Genomic DNA, 14,775 nt, shown 5'->3' on the forward strand with positions numbered 1-14,775 from the left:
GCACATATGGTTCTGATGTAACCACAGTTGAGCTTAGGCCCTCAGTAGCTGTGGAAGATTCTCCTTAAAACGGAAATTGATCCCATGAAAAGCCTTCTTATAACTATAAGGAATCTTGATTAGATAGGAGTTGCATAAATATATACATACATTCTGGAAAACTTTTTAACAAGTTATTGAAATTCTGTAGGACAGATGAATTAATGTGTTTGTGTCCTTTTTACTTTATACCTTTTCTCAGGTAATTGGGATAAAACTTAACTGTATATTTTTTGAAGATGAACAAATATTTCTAAAATTGACCCCTATACAAATGTTTGATACCTCTGTTTCTCATCTTTTGCATCACAAAATATCTCGTGTTTCTGCAGATATTTCATTATTTCTGTGCAAATAATTCATTAAGACTGCCTTACTAGCTGTTTCCAGATAATGTCGTTGCCAGCTTTACTATTCTGCTTTAATTCTTCCTTTTTGTTTGGCTTGCAACTCTTTTTTTTTGTATCTTTGGAGAAATGCAGAAGGTAAGAAGTGAGTTGCTTTTTTCCGTTTTATAATAACTTTTACAGACACATTCATTGCTGGACTGCATGTATTTTAGGAAAAGACTTCTATTGAAGAAGAAATGTTAAAAGCATATATAGGAGAAAGCACATGCTTTCTGTCAACAATCAGGAACAGACAGGATATTCAGAATATAGTTAACTTGTGGTATAATAGAGGGAATTGTACCTATTGATATAACATACAGGAGATAAAGAAGTTGTTCGTAAGGAGTTGCTTTAAGACACAGAAGTTCGGACTCCCAGATTCCTTTTCTTTAGTGAGTAGAGAAAGAATCCCAGAGAGCCATTCATACTTCTGCTCTAAATCAGCACTTTGTTGTGTCTTTGAGGTTCCTGTCCTCCCTCCCTCCCACCATCCCCAATCAACTTACTTCATCCAACTTAAATACTGGCTCAGTATTTAAACTGTTTATTACAAAGCATTCCCAAAACTTCAGCTCTTTAAGTTTTTCAGTTAAATTTAAGGTAAAATAGCCAGTAAAATAATTACAACTAAGGATTTTTTGAATGTTTCAGGATAAACATTTCAGTGCTAGCAACATTTTTAAGCAGGAAAACCAAAATAAAAAGACCATTACTAGAAATAACTATTTTTAGTTTTCACTTAAGAAAATCTAAATAAGGAGAAAAAATCACTCATTTATATGTTCCATATATTAGCAGTTACCGTTAACAAAAATTGTCAAAGGGCCGGAGCACCTCTCCTATGAGGAAAGGCTGATAAAGTTGAGGTTGTTCAGCCTAAAGAAGACTCCAGGGAGACCATATTAGTGGCCTTTTGGTATTTAAAAGGGGCCTATAAAAAGATGGGGAGAGACTTTTTAGTAGGGTCTCTTGCAACAGGGTGAGGGGTGATGGTTTTAAACTAAAAGAGGGGAGATTCAGGCTGGATGTCAGGAAGAAATTCTTTACAATGAGGGTGGCAAAATACTGGCATGGGTCACTCAGAGAGGTGGTGGATGTGCCATCCCTGGAGACATTCAAGGCCAGGCTGGGTGTGGATCCTGGCAACCTGATCTAGTTGAAGATGTCCCTGCTCATTGCAGCGAGGTTGGACTAGATGACTTTTGAAGGTGCCAAACTATCGTGTGATTCTGTGATCCAGTAACTGATGAGTCAAAATCAACATTAACTCATAATGGAATAGACTTAACACTCCAGAAATTGCATGAGAGGCTAAGACATTGATGTAATAATGTTGTATTTTAACAAAAACTTACCTGTAAAAAAATTTTAAAGGTTGTGGGGTTTATTTGATTTTTTTTTTTTTTTGTTTAAATCATGTAGCTCTGTGTCTCATGGTTCACAATAATTAGACTTTTTAAGAGTAGAAAAAACTGAGTTATTTAGTGTTGGGGACTTGCTTTGCAAAATGAAGGAGAGATCCAGCAAGGAACAAAGCCACAGCTGCAAGGAAATAGAATCACAGTCCCCTAGGGACCCATGGGTGTTCTTATTGTTTGTATATATGAGATAGAAAGGAAAGCATGGGGTGTGCAAGTAAAAAGACCTAGAGAGATTTGCTTGCTCAGTTATATCTGTGTCCACTTCATTTTTTTTCCTTATATTCTTTAAAGTTACAATATTATGCTGAAAAATTATCAATGGCAAAAACTCAAACAATTAAAAATCTGGATCTTTGAAATTTAAATTATTCTTGGAGGCTGAATTGTCTAATCTTCTTGAAATTTGTAACATATCAGATCTCACACTTTAATAATGCATTTTAATTAAGAGCTATTTGTAGTCAGTATTTTGGTGCCCATATACACAAAAGCATTTGTTATCTTGTCTTGAAATTCACCTGACGTCAGAAAAATATTGTTACTTTGTTCAAACCAAGTATTTATGCCACTTTTATTTATAAAAAATGCTAACCTCTAAAAGGTTCTAAAAACTGCATTGAGAATGATTTATTAATCTATTTTTTAATATAAAAATACGGATGACATAGTCAGTTGAAGTGATTACATTAAATGACATGGAGTGAGTCCTGTAGTTTCTAGGCATGTAGAATCTGAATTTTTAAAACTGTCATTTTGCCTTCCTAAAGGAATCCAGGACTAAGACAAATAAAGTTAAATCCATGTTACATCCCTTTCAGGAGAAGAAAATTGGAGATACAAAGAGCTGAAGAAGAGGGAAGAAAGCATGGACAGTAAGTTGTCTATTATACTTTAATTAGGCCTAATTCCAGTAAAATACAGGTTTAGAGCTGGAAAGAACCAATGCCCTGATCTTTGCATAAAATTTCTGTGATCTGCCCCAAGACAAGATAATTGCTATCTTATGACTTATAGGACAGTTACAGATATTTGGAGCATCGTTCAAGGCTTTTCATCAAACATTAGAGGTCTTAGGCATACAGCTTTATTGTGTGAAAACAAGGCTGAAATGAATTTTTAAACTAATTTAAATAAAAGACATATGCAGCCAGCTGTTCAGGTCTGATTAAAAGCAGAAGTTAAAAATGGAGAAGCATAGGCATCATATAATTTTTTAAAATTAAGGCTTCTCATATCTGTTTATTCAAAATAAATGTTATTAAAGCTTTCTTCCACAAGACAAACAAGGTCAATCAGACAGCTGTGATGAAATGGAGAGCTGCTTGCAGAAAAACGATGAGATGAGATGTAAATATGGACCTTGCTTGATGTTTCTAAATAAATTCAAAGCAGGTTTGAAAAAAACAAAACCAAAAACCAAACAATAAAACAAACAATTAAAAAAGTCCAAAATGCCAAAGGACAAAAACATAGTCAAGTCATATAGGTACAATTCTTACATCTTAATTCCACTCGGCTCATTTTTACAGAATTATATATTTGTGGATGTAAAGTATTTTAGTTTTGTTCTCATTTCATTTTATGAATATGTGAGAACGCTTTTCTTTCATGAAGGCACTTTTATTTCACTCCTGTGCCTTACCTACCTACGTGTTTTGGAAGATTCAATATCCTCATTGTCTACAGCCTCCTTTGAAGTAAAGAAATAGGTTTATCAAGATACTGCAGTCAACTTACTTAAGACCTCTTTGCTAAGATGCGTCAAAGTCCATCGCATCGTCTGTTATGTAAAAAGAAGTGGCTCAGTCCCCCACAAGAGACAGACATTAATGAAGCCTTTGCTCACCACTAGAGCACTAAACAGTTAAATGTTATTGAAAGTTTTGAGGTAGGTTGTTTGAATGATTCCCTTTGTAAAAACTGCCTACATATTTAAACAAAAAGAGCTCAAATGTTTTAAACACAAAACGTTAAACAAAAATTTCAGTACTATTGCTTCCTCACTACCTTTCTCTTAGTTCTGTTTTGCTATTTTCTTAGTGTAGAAGATTCCTGTCTGTATTTCACAACAACAGATGGTATGAAATACCCAGTAAGTGCCCTTTGAGAAAGGAGCTCTTTTTGGAGCTGACACTGTTGTCCCTCTTATTAAAGTATAGTTGTCCCATCTTTAAGATCAAACAAGACAAATTCATTCTGAAAGAAAAGAACATCACAGGGAGAAAATAGCTTAATTTGTAGCCTGGGTACTGGAGAAAAACAGTCCTGGCAGTGGTCTTATTCAGCACTTGGGAAGTGACTAGCCTCTTTCAATTGCAAACTTTTACACTTTGGTTTTAACTCTGTTCCTGGTTACTAGTTCACAGCAGTGTTGGGAAAAGGTATGTCTTTTTACATTTTTGACAAGTACTGTTCTCTACAGCTACTAGTCAGCATCAGCTGAACCAAAACTTTATTTCAACTTTCTGAGCCAATTGAATCTGCATCAGAACTGGTCATTTTTAGTAACCAGCTGTGCACATTACAAATGTGTTTTCTAATGCAATGCATTTGACTTCTAAGAATTCCTAGTATCTTTAATCCTGAAACCTCTGCCTCAGAGATAGTCTTTGTAGTGTCTTAATATTGTCCACTGGCTCCAATAATGCAAATTTTCCACTTTACAAGTTTTAGAAGCTGTACTCTGTGAAGCATCTCTGTTAACTTTCATGGGCAGCATTGCAGATGATGTCAGATATTACAGTAGTTTTCTTACCCATGAATGTTTTATTAGTAAAGAATCTTAAAATCAGATATTTATTAAAACCCGGGATGCTCTGGAATCCAGAATTCTCTAGTCAGTCTTCATCCCTTCAGGATTTGTCAGTATTTCCATTAAGTAGATCCTCTTATCATCTTTCTGTGTTCTTGAATTTCCTATTATCTAATCCTTCTTGCTGAAACAAGCACTTCTCCTCTTTTTCATCTAGCTAGAAAGTTTGCAAACTCATATATTTTTTGAGTGCCTTTGTGTATGTAAGCCATGTTTTAGGAGGAAACGGGAAGAGGAGGGATGATCATAACTTATAGCCCTGGATGGCATCTTGATAGACTTTCATGTGATATGTTCAGCACCCTTTTTTCAATATTCCTGTCATCAGAAATACATTGTAGTATGCCCGGGACACGCATACAGAGGGTATACCACCATTACAAGTGTCTTACCAGATTCTGTTGGACACTTACTAGAATGAACATAAATTAGAGATGTAGCAAAGGGACATCATACATAAAGAAAAAGATACCAGGTGAATATTGGTCTGAGGTGCTTAGCAGTGTTTGGCATTTAGTCCACTCCGTTAGAGATGATCAAGTCCCTAGTGAAGTACCTGTTCCCTTTATATAGTAGCCCATTTTGATAGCCCTCAGAAGAATTAAGACCGACAGCTGCTGGGACAAGCTTTCAAAAAGCTGCCAGAAATTATCATGATGAAACTCATTATGCATTGGGTGGCAACCTTCACCTAAACAGTATCCAAGAAGGTGGTTACATGATATTGTTAATCAGTCAAATATGCGTCTCTGCAAAAATTGTCCTCTTTTTCATTCTAACCTATAAGTTGATGTATTTCAAGGACTCTATCGCCTGTGTCTTAAATAATTTATCTTAAAGTAACCTGTCTGAAACTGTACAGCTTACAAAGTTTTGGCTGGAAACTACAAGGGCTTGTGCTATACCCACACAAGCAGCAGCTTTCTTTGTCATGTTTCTTGATCTCTAGATTTTTTTGAGACTTTTGAAGAGGTGAAGAATCAGGAATTGAAACGAAAAGCCCAAATAGAAGCCAACATTGTTGCACTCCTGGAGCACTCAAGCAGGGTAAGCATATTTTTCTCCTCCTGTGGTAAGCTAGGAATTTAAAAGGACAGACCAGGAGAATGTTTGGTTAAAGAAGGGTGATAGGTTTTATGTATTATCCATCCAATATCTTCATCATAATCTCTTAAGAGAATTAAACACTAAATCATGTACAGATGTAGTTAAAAAAAACAAAGGAAATCCACAAAAAACAAAACCAAGACATATTTGGTTAATTTGACTTTATTTCTGGGAAGAGACTTTTGTATATTAGATAACACTTGCCACCAGAGTAAAAGAAATGTGTGCATAATTGCTGTAACTCATCATCACTGGTATAATGAACATTATTCCATTCATTATAAACATTTCAGAATACTGCAAATAAAACTACTGCAATATTTTGTTTACTTAAGGTCTGCAAATATCAATTCATGGGTATTCTGTCACTACTATTAAGTAACTGGCAATATTCGAATACCCTCCTGTGTAATATTTAACGTAAACACTTTAGAAATTGTTCCCATTTGCAGTCTGTTATTTTTTTTGCACTTCCAAAACATTTGTTCTTACAGCATTTTTAGTTCCCATGGATTTTTTTTTATCTTACAGAAATCTTTCATCTGAGTAATAGTTTGATTATATCAGCACTTCATTGTCTTCTACAACTTTTTCAGTATGGTATTCCATAGGTATATTTTAGGCAATGACAGTTTAGTAGGAATTAATAATGGCAACATAGTATACCTTTATTGCATTTTAATGACATATACTTGCTGAATTTTTGTTTCATCTTCACTGGCCTGTCAGTACATCTTTTATCAAAAGTTGGCAGAATGAAAATTGTTCACATTTAAGTTACTTCAGAGTATTTCCAGTATTTTCAGTCTTTGCAGAAGCCACATGACAGACAATGTACAGAGACAAGAGAGTTTTTCACTAGTCCAGTTACCACTTGTTGTTTCAAAGATACATCATATTCTCATTATTTTTGTTGGTAACACACAGAATGTGAATCGTATGAAACAAATTTCATCTGTTACCAATCAAGAACTGAAGATTATGCAGGAAGACCTCACTTTTAAATCAAACGAAATGCAGAAATCACAGAGCACTGCTAAGAATCTGGTTACAGGTGAGATCAGCAATGAATTTTCAAGTTAATTTGTAAAAAAAATTAAAATTATCTGAGTTATATTAGTAATAAATACAAGATCAGTGATCTCCAAATATCAAAATACAGTGGCAAGTTAATAAATCCAAACTCTTGTGGGTAGCAAGTTCTTTATATTCCATAGGAGTATTTAGCTTACTATTATGATGCTTCTTTGCACGGATAGACATTAAACATATGTATTTTAATAAAGGGGTACAAAGTTCTTTGATCTAGAAGTTTGACTTTATTAATATTCACCTTGAATATAAGCAGTTTTCACTGTCTTAAAATAGTGTTTAATAAATTGAAGTAGAGACTTTCGTCAGTTATCTAACCATGTATTATTTGTAAATGTAGTTCTCAGAATCACTTAGTTATGGTTTTGTGCTTTTCTAAAAGGGAATGTACCATGAAAGAATAATTTGCAACAATAGCGAATAGCTCTCAAATTATCAGGCTTTGATTTTGCAGAGTGGATATTAATTTTTACTTCATTTTGGAACTACTGAAGTAGGTAAGTGTAAGAATCTGCGGGATCTTGCCTGTAATTTAGAAAAGTCTTACAGTATTGTTCTTTCATTTCCATGGCAAGTATCTGTTTAGTTCTTTCTTTCATTGTTTACAATGGAATTGTTGTCATAATTCTAAGCCTTTGCCAATATCATTATTGGTTCAGCAAGCCTTTCCTTGTTTGGCTAAAAAGAAGGGGCAGGGATTAAGAACCATAAATCATTTTGATAGAAGGCTATTACATGCTCTACTTGGTAGTAATTTTCAAAGTAGGAGCCTGTGTTGTAACTTCAAAGTAGTTACATGCAAGTAGGTTGTTATACACATAGTGTTACAGAAATAGATTGTTCTGTTGTGTGTTTTAACATTTAATGTTTGCTTGTCTGCAAATGCTCCTTTTGCCATTCTAGCATAGTTTAAAAGCTGGGCCATACATTGCAAGTTCAAATCTGACTTTTTATTCTTTCGTTTAAGGATCGTTTCTTATTACTTTACAATATAAGGATATTCTGGAAGCACATAGCGCTATAGAGCCATATTGAAAGGAAGTTACAATACATAATTTTCAGTAGGTCATTTATATGACTCATAAGTAAACTCCTGAAAGCAAGGAGTCACAGAAACTGTATTAAGCAATACAAGATTCTTGAAAAGATACAGTGAATATTCAGTTTGCACAGTTTACATTCTTCCTAGCCCTTGAATTATAGCACAGTCATCTTCAGGATTCTTTTACTGTGTTTAAACAAATCATATTGCTGTAAAAATGTCTACCAGCAGAACCCTTACCAAAAAAAAAAAAAAAAAAGGAAAAAAAGAAAAGGAAACCATGAAGAGTAAACAAAAGTGCTGATGGCATAGTTTCCCAAAAACATTTCCCTGGGTCACTGTAGTTTGGTCTGGGAGTTTGCTACTGTGTACACACTGCTTGCTAGACACTGCAGCTTCATGGCGTATCAGAAGGAACTGGGCTGCATCCTCTTCCTGTCTCTTCCCCTAGAGAAGTTTTGATTTTTTTTAGTTTTGATTTTTTTTTCATTTAGGCTGTTGATGGATAAGGATAAAATTCACTCCTTCCAGTTTCTTCTCTTTTCACCAGAAAACAGGAATGGATAGGAATAGCCCATTGCTGTCTCAACGTAGTTTTTACCAGTATATAGATAGAACAGTCATAAGAATCCTTTCTGGCATTTTGCCATTTATTTTGTTATGACTCTTCACATGTAAAATAAATCCCAATTAGTCAACTATGTATAATTTTAAAATAAAAAGTAAATATATTGGAACAGCTATATGAAGAGTGAAAAGACTGTGATTATGCCTAAATAAATGCGTAAGAAAATCAAAAGTTGTTTTCTGCTATTTCTCTCCAATTTGAATTATTTTTATTTTATAATTATTTTTTTTTTACTAGTTTTAATGTTAAATTCTTGACTTATTAAGGTCCTTAAGCATTTGTCTGTCTTCAAACCACAGTGGCAGAAACAAAATAAGGAATAAAAGAAGCAGAGCTGTGGTCTGTTCAGTTGTGGTTTAGGATCTGATACTGTCAATAGCAGGAACTTCAAAGTGAAGCTATAGGCAGTTACAAAATACTGTAGACACAGGGAAGGTGTCTTCTTAAGTCCTTTAAGGTGGATTTATACCGTACACCAAAATCTTGACTTTTTGTTATTTTGGGGTTCTTCAGGAAATCATCAAAGCACTCTGTAATAAGCCAGAAATGTTAATTAAAGCAAATATTTCACTCTAAAAAAAATAGTATATTGCATAAATACATAAGAGATGAGTATCAAAATCTTGCTATGACAGGGTTTTGATCACATGAGATTTTCCAGAATAATTTCACTAAGGAAACCATACCCAGAGTTTTTGGAAAAATTAGCTTGCACTCTACATATGCATATCCACTCCCTGCTGCCATAAAGATCTATACTGCCTTGGTAAAGTTGGAGGAAAAAAATCCTACCCTTTTTCCAGGAGATCAGCACAAACCTAAGTCTGTGAGCAAAACATGCAGCCTACGCTGATAGAAGTTCCTTTGTGGTGTCCCATCCCTCCCAATAGCCCACTTTGCCTAAAATTTTAGAATATAGGGAAAACCCTGCATTATTTGTGTCATTCTTCTGAGTTAGACACTGCTGTGAATTGTAAGGTTATGTAGCCATGTTCAGATGTTCAGGAAAATGAAGAAAAGACAATGACAAGGCTACAGGTCAGACAACCAGTCTAGCCACATTTGGTTCTTCCACACTCAGGGTGGATAACTTATCCTCAAAACCGGATAAACCTTGAGCTAGATCAAAGTGTATTTTCTTGTGTGTATCTTTGTTGTGTCCTCTCTTGAGCATCTCATGACTGAACAGTTCCAGTATTTCCATCTCTCTTCATATAAGCATCCATATTTCTAACTCCTTTAATTATCTGCATCTCTTTTGTTTGTTTTTAATGAATTGTCAGAAGTAAATGCTGTATATTGTAGCACATACTCATTTTATAAGCTATGACAGTATTTATTCTGTGGGTATATGGAAGTGTTTTGCTGTACAGAGTGAATGCTTAAAGCAAATTTGGCTATTTACTGTCATAGAACTGTCTTATGACAAACAAGCAAAATGAATAAAACCAACATAAACAACAAATAAATAAATCTGTCTGGATTATTGCAGTCAACTTTTTGTAAGGTATGACCACTGCTTAAGTATCACCACCATTCACAGCCTTGTTGCTGTAAACAACATTAGAAATACCACACTGTGATGTAGAAAATCACATTTTCAATACTCTTCACTTACAGAGTATAAGGCACTAATTGTAATACAGGAGTCTGACAGGATGATTTTGAAGATCAGTCTTTTTTCTTTGGCTCACATTAACATTCCCATGCATATCAAAACCAGAAAAATAAACAGGAGCTGTTTGTGTTGCTTAAGATATAGAATAAACCTTTATATAGTGGACAATGTATCATGAAATAAAGTGCCGCGTTAATTGGTTGTGTAACTATTCTATGATTCTATGATCTAGAAAGTCAAAAACTGCAGATGGACCTACAGAAGATGGAACTCTTGGAGGGCAAGATGGTTGATGAACTAGCTTCTCTTCAAGACAAAATAGAACAAACAAAAATGGATTTGAAGGTCTATAATAATTTGCCAGCTCTGAAAGCATCAGGAGAAGAGAAGAAACAGGTAAGGAAAAGAATGAATCCTTTAAATGCAGACTTTGTGTGCTTTTGAGCACCTAATGGAGGGGAATCCAGGTCTGTGACTGGGGATCCTAACTGACTGCTGAACATGGGGCTTGCACTCCAGGGCAAATGAATCCAGATGCTTTTCTCCTTATATATGTGACTAGGTATTTGTAGCAGGCTATCAACTGGATACCTTTTGATAATTTCTTTCCACAAAATTTCTCATTTAGTGTTTCCTCTAAACTTTTCTGCTGTAACTTAGGTCTACCCGTAAGTTTGAATTTAGCAATCATGGAATCAAAACACTAAAGAAAAATTATTCTGCATGTATTTGCTCTAAGACAAACTCCGTCTAAAGCACTTCGCACTTTGCAGATGATACATTTCCTACGAATTCTTAACATTAGCATTCCCGCTAGTGCTATAAGCCTCCAAGTTGGTCATAACCATTGAATAATGTTTTTAGGACAGAGAATGCATGCTAGAGAAAAGCATTATGTGTTCTTTAAGCTTATGATTCTGTTCTGAAAGGAAGAAAAAGTAGCATCTTGAAAGCTAAATCAGAATCATAGAATCATAGAATCATAGAATAGTTAGGGTTGGAAAAGACCTTAAGATCATCTAGTTCCAACCCCCTTGCCATGCGCAGGGACACCTCACACTAAACCATGTCACCCAAGGCCTCATCCAAACACCGCCAGGGATGGAGCACTCACAACCTCCCTTGGGCAACCCATTCCAATGCCTCACCACCCTCACAGTAAAGAATTTCTTCCTTATATCCAATCTAAACTTCCCCTGTTTAAGTTTGAACCCGTCACCCCTTGTCCTGCCACCACAGTCCCTGATGAAGAGTCCATCCCCAGCATCCTTGTAGGCCCCCTTCAAATACTGGAAAGCTGTTATGACGTCTCCACACAGCCTTCTGTTCTCCAGGCTGAACAGCCTCAACTTTCTCAGCCTGTCTTCATACGGGAGGTGCTCCAGTCCCCTGATCATCCTCGTGGCCCTCCTCTGGACTTGTACCAACAGTTCCATGTCCTTTTTATGTTGAGGACACCAGAACTGCACACAATACTCCAAGTGAGGTCTCACGAGAGCAGAGTAGAGGGGCAGGATCACCTCCTTCGACCTGCTGGTCACGCTCCTCTTGATGCATTTGTCTGCAACCCAAAGCAAATTAACTCATCCATTAACTGGTTTGTGTTGTTTTCTTTTTTTCCCCGACTAGAGACTCCAGGATGACAAAGAAAACTTAACAAAACGTACCCATGCTTTCAAGAAAATAATGGAACACTTGAATACAGAGTATGAGACAGTAAAGAGAGAGCTGCAAGAGAATGAGACACATTCTCAGGTATATATCAAGCTACATACTATCTCTTCAGTTGTTTCCATTGTAGTTTCAGTTTTCTCATGCGCATGAAGCGTTGTATTGACAGAATCCTTTTATCCCTTCTCAGGGAGTTTTCAAAGTTATGTGCTGTAAATGTGTAGCCCTGTTTTCTGTTTTCAGACAAAAGTTAATATCGTGCCAATAAATTGCTCATAAGCTTTGGATTTCAAAGTCACTAGCAGAGGTCTCTCTGAGCTTAAAAACTGGGTGAATCTTTAACTGTTTGTATTAATCTTGCTCAGAGCTCTTCCCCTTTTGCCTTTCCTTTGCTTGAGGAGTTTTGAGGACAGCTTAAGAAATTACAAGAAAAAAGAGTCACTGGTAATTAGATAAGATCCCTTTTGGTTTTAAAGCTATGTCAGTAAGTTTTTTCTTGCAACTTGTACTGTTAATTCCATTTCAGTTTTCCCAATCCTTCTGCTCCTTGCAGAACACTGAATTTTTAGGGTTTGATCAGACTTTTTAAACCCAAGGAACTTTGGTATATGAGTGTATTTACTTTTACTTTTCCAAAGTGAATCAGGAAAGATGATGTTTATAAACTCTTGAGCAGCCTTTTTTCTTCCATTATAAACACCCAAAAATTGCTGTCATTTTGACAACAAAGCTTTAATGGCATATAGGTTTGAATGCATAGAAAGAAAATGGACAACATCAAAATAAGCTGAAAAAATGGAAATTATTTGCTCTGCATTTCACAGATTTTAGTTGTTTCAGGATATTGAAATCTTTGCCCTTTAGAACTGTTACTTTTTTCTGATTCAGTTAAAAGCTGAAAGAGATATTTGTACATGTTTAACTTTCTTCTGGAGTGGATTTTATGGAGCAGATGAGAGGGCATAGCTCTAAATCAGGAGGTATATGTATAGATTCATAGCATATGATTATTGTGGGCTAACTCTTAGGTGGTGATATAAATCCCCAAAGCTACATGCCAGAGTCCTCAAGACTTCAGTTATTGTTTATGTTTTATGCCAAAATCAGATTCTTATTCCTAGAGGTTATGTAAATCAGACCTGGATACCTGGCCAGTGTTAAGGTATGCATAATGATGCAAAAAGTTAATATAAAATAACATTATAATGTACAGCATTTATTTAGTTCATTAAGCTGTGGCAGTTCTATTTCAATGGGTGCAAAAAGGATTTGTTTCTTTGCTTTTTATGTCATGATTGCAAAAGTCATGAGGGTGAATAAATATAAAATGGCTGACTAGTTGACATGCATCAAGCATTTTGAAGTACAAATAGCATTTACATCTCTTGAGGGTTTGGGCAATTTTGTAAGCAGTCGACTGTATGAGCTGTGGCCTTCAAGGACTTACTACAAAAATGCACTATGTCCTTTGATATATATCAGATGGGCTACTAGACTGGCTGTATTGCACATAGCAGTATCTACAAAGACAGCAATAAATATTGTATTTGATCAGAAATACCATATTTTGGAAATAAATGACTAGCATGTTTGCAGTGAACCAGTACACTAGGTAACTTGTTCTTCACTGAAAGATTTTTGTGTAATATAGGAATTATTTTCATATCAACTTCTAGCTTAAAAATAAGCTTTTAAGTAAAATCTTACAATATTTTACTAATTTATTACCTTAGTTTCCACTGAAAGTTTAGTCTTAGAATGATTTTCAGGTTTTGCATTTAAAAATAACATCTGCATATCTTGAAATGCAGAACCTTGAACAGTAGCATCAGAAAAACAAATATGAAATTGTATTGTAAGGAAGCAGCCATCAATATAATGTCCACATTAGTTTCCTGTTGATGCTGAAAGTATTGAAGAAGTGCCAGCACTTAACCCACACTCCTGCAATCTTCTTACTGCAGCTCTGTTCTTATCACAGCTTCTGGCATCAGACAGGAAACTAAACTATGGAAGTAAGGAAGTTTCTTCTGTATAGCTGAAAGTCCAAGACAGTGTCAGGAAATATTGTATCTTTGGTGATTTTAGATCTTACTGATTTTAAGAAGAGATCATTTAAATGATATGAACTATAATGAGAATTAGTATCTCTCTGTAGTATTTGCCTTTTTACTTCTGACTTGCTTACACATTTCCCCATACGACAAGTGTTGAATTCGCAGCTGTCTTTTTTTCCACCTACCACTGCAGTTAAATGCAGTGCTTTTATATAAATAGAAGTATGAAGTGCTAAATTATATGTAGGTTAATCATTAGCAGTTTTAAAACAATTTTGCTATTGTTTCTCATTTCTGTGTTAGTTTTTTTTTTTCTTGTGAAATAGCTTTGATCTTATCAGGTGATAGGGTACAGGGTATTCGTATAACCTTTTTTTTTGAGAGTCTTTGTATAAAGTATGTACGTAATAATAATAGTTTTAATTTTTGGCTCTTTGTGTGTTTTCAGCTTATAAATTTGGAGAGGAAGTGGCAGCACCATGAGCAAAATAACTTTATGATGAAGGAATGTATCCTTTTCTTTAAGAAATACAGTAAAATTCATGCAGTGTATTAACTGAGGAAGAAATCTGTTTCCTCCAGCAGAATAAGACAGGATGGAATGGGCAGCAAAAGACAGGGGAGGAGGGGAAAGGAGATGCCTTGCAAATGTCTGTTTAGCTGATAGATATTATATATAGCAAAACTTTCATGTGTTATCTGAAACAATTTTATGTGGCTCTTAAGCATGAGATCGGTCTTGCAGTCCGGAGTTTTCCTGTTGGATCAGTCTTGCGTTAAGTTTCATACAAATATCATCCTATCATCTGTCCAGTCTTATCTGAAATCATGCAGCAAGTGTAGCGTTGTTGGAAAATCTGTGTAGTATGGTGACTTTACATGTTAATTTGCAATCT

At 35.2% G+C, this 14,775-nt stretch overlaps 1 protein-coding gene across 1 annotated transcript in view; it reads left to right on the forward strand.

Annotated features, from left to right (window-relative positions):
- IFT74 (intraflagellar transport 74) overlaps positions 1-14,775 on the forward strand; it is a 41,958-nt gene that overhangs the window by 24,570 nt on the left and 2,613 nt on the right. The window contains exons 14-19 of the mRNA XM_080637383.1: positions 2,671-2,724; positions 5,614-5,711; positions 6,699-6,825; positions 10,384-10,547; positions 11,781-11,906; positions 14,328-14,388. Coding sequence (XP_080493509.1) covers positions 2,671-2,724; positions 5,614-5,711; positions 6,699-6,825; positions 10,384-10,547; positions 11,781-11,906; positions 14,328-14,388 — 630 coding nt within the window. The remainder of the gene's footprint in view (positions 1-2,670; positions 2,725-5,613; positions 5,712-6,698; positions 6,826-10,383; positions 10,548-11,780; positions 11,907-14,327; positions 14,389-14,775) is intronic.

This window comes from Psittacula echo, assembly GCF_963264785.1.
Source record: "Psittacula echo genome assembly, chromosome: Z".
NCBI classification, from domain to species: domain Eukaryota; kingdom Metazoa; phylum Chordata; class Aves; order Psittaciformes; family Psittacidae; genus Psittacula; species Psittacula echo.